We start from the raw sequence: 1,099 nt of genomic DNA on the forward strand, positions 1-1,099 counted from the left end.
TATATATAGCTGATTGTTTTTTAGGTTGTAATTGAGAGTATGTTGCTCATGAGTATCATAACGGTAGCAATGGTTTTACTATCTGATGTGTTATTATAAGGTTGTTGCTACGAGAATCTGATTAAAGCAACAACTAAAAATGACATGAAATGACACTCTGTGTGAAATTGTGTACTGGAAATATAAATGACACTCTTTGTGAAATAAAATTTTACTTTCAAATCTTTAATTTATGAAACAGAAGAACTGTATAGTTGTTTTCTCTCTAAAATAGATTCTTAATATACATGTCAAAAGATTATGAAACACATGGCAAGAGATTGGTTTTTGTAGAAAACATACTTTATTAGATAAGATCTTAAATATATATTTTTCGTTTTGTTGTTTGTAGTTGAGAGTATGTTGCTCATGCGTATGATATGATGATGGAAGCAATGGTTTTATTATCCGATGTGTTATTAGAAGACAAAGTTGTTCCTAGGAAAATCTGATTAAAGAAAAAGAGACACAAACCGATTCTTATTAGGGTCTGATTAGTGAACTCGTTGGTTTGGGTCTAATGTTATTGGAATCAATCAACATCAGACGTAGACACTCTATTAGGTAACTGCATGTTGACAATGTCTTGTCTTGGAAGTGTCTCCACATTTTGTGAGTTTCTTGAGGAAAGAAGAGGAGTGGCTTCTTTGTTTTTCCGGAAGACTAGGTAACCTATGGAGGCTAAATAAATAGCAATGCCTGCGAACCCAAGAATTCCACAGAATATAACGAGGCCAAGCTTCATATGACTATGGATAAGTAGCTTGATGAAACTGCTTACTAGATAGTATATGTTGATCCCCATGATTAAACCACCAATGACCCAAGTCAAAGCTGTTATCTGTCAAGAAAGAGAACATTATGACATCAGAGATCGATGAGGGGTTTTCATATTTTTTCTTTGGATAAATGAAAATGTGTTTCTATAGTAGTAACATACCGCCTTTGGGTTGACGTGTGAACCCATCTTGGTTTTGCAGCTAGTAAATTTGAGGAGAGGAACCAGCGCGAATGGGAGCTCAAAAGACAAGATCATCTGTTTTAAGATTTATCATATTAG

General features: G+C 34.1%; 1 protein-coding gene across 1 annotated transcript; it reads right to left on the bottom strand.

The window, feature by feature from the left end:
* Window positions 1–420: 420 nt before the first annotated feature.
* On the bottom strand, window positions 421–1,075 carry LOC104774382 (metal transporter Nramp1-like). The gene is made up of 2 exons (XM_010499001.1): window positions 980–1,075; window positions 421–880 (listed from the first exon to the last, which is right to left on the bottom strand). The coding sequence occupies exons 1-2, from the start codon at window positions 1,073–1,075 to the stop codon at window positions 572–574; spliced, it is 405 nt and encodes a 134-aa protein (XP_010497303.1). The 3' UTR covers window positions 421–571.
* Between the last annotated feature and the right edge of the window lie 24 nt (window positions 1,076–1,099).

Source organism: Camelina sativa, unplaced genomic scaffold (assembly GCF_000633955.1).
Source record: "Camelina sativa cultivar DH55 unplaced genomic scaffold, Cs unpScaffold02641, whole genome shotgun sequence".
NCBI lineage: Eukaryota > Viridiplantae > Streptophyta > Magnoliopsida > Brassicales > Brassicaceae > Camelina > Camelina sativa.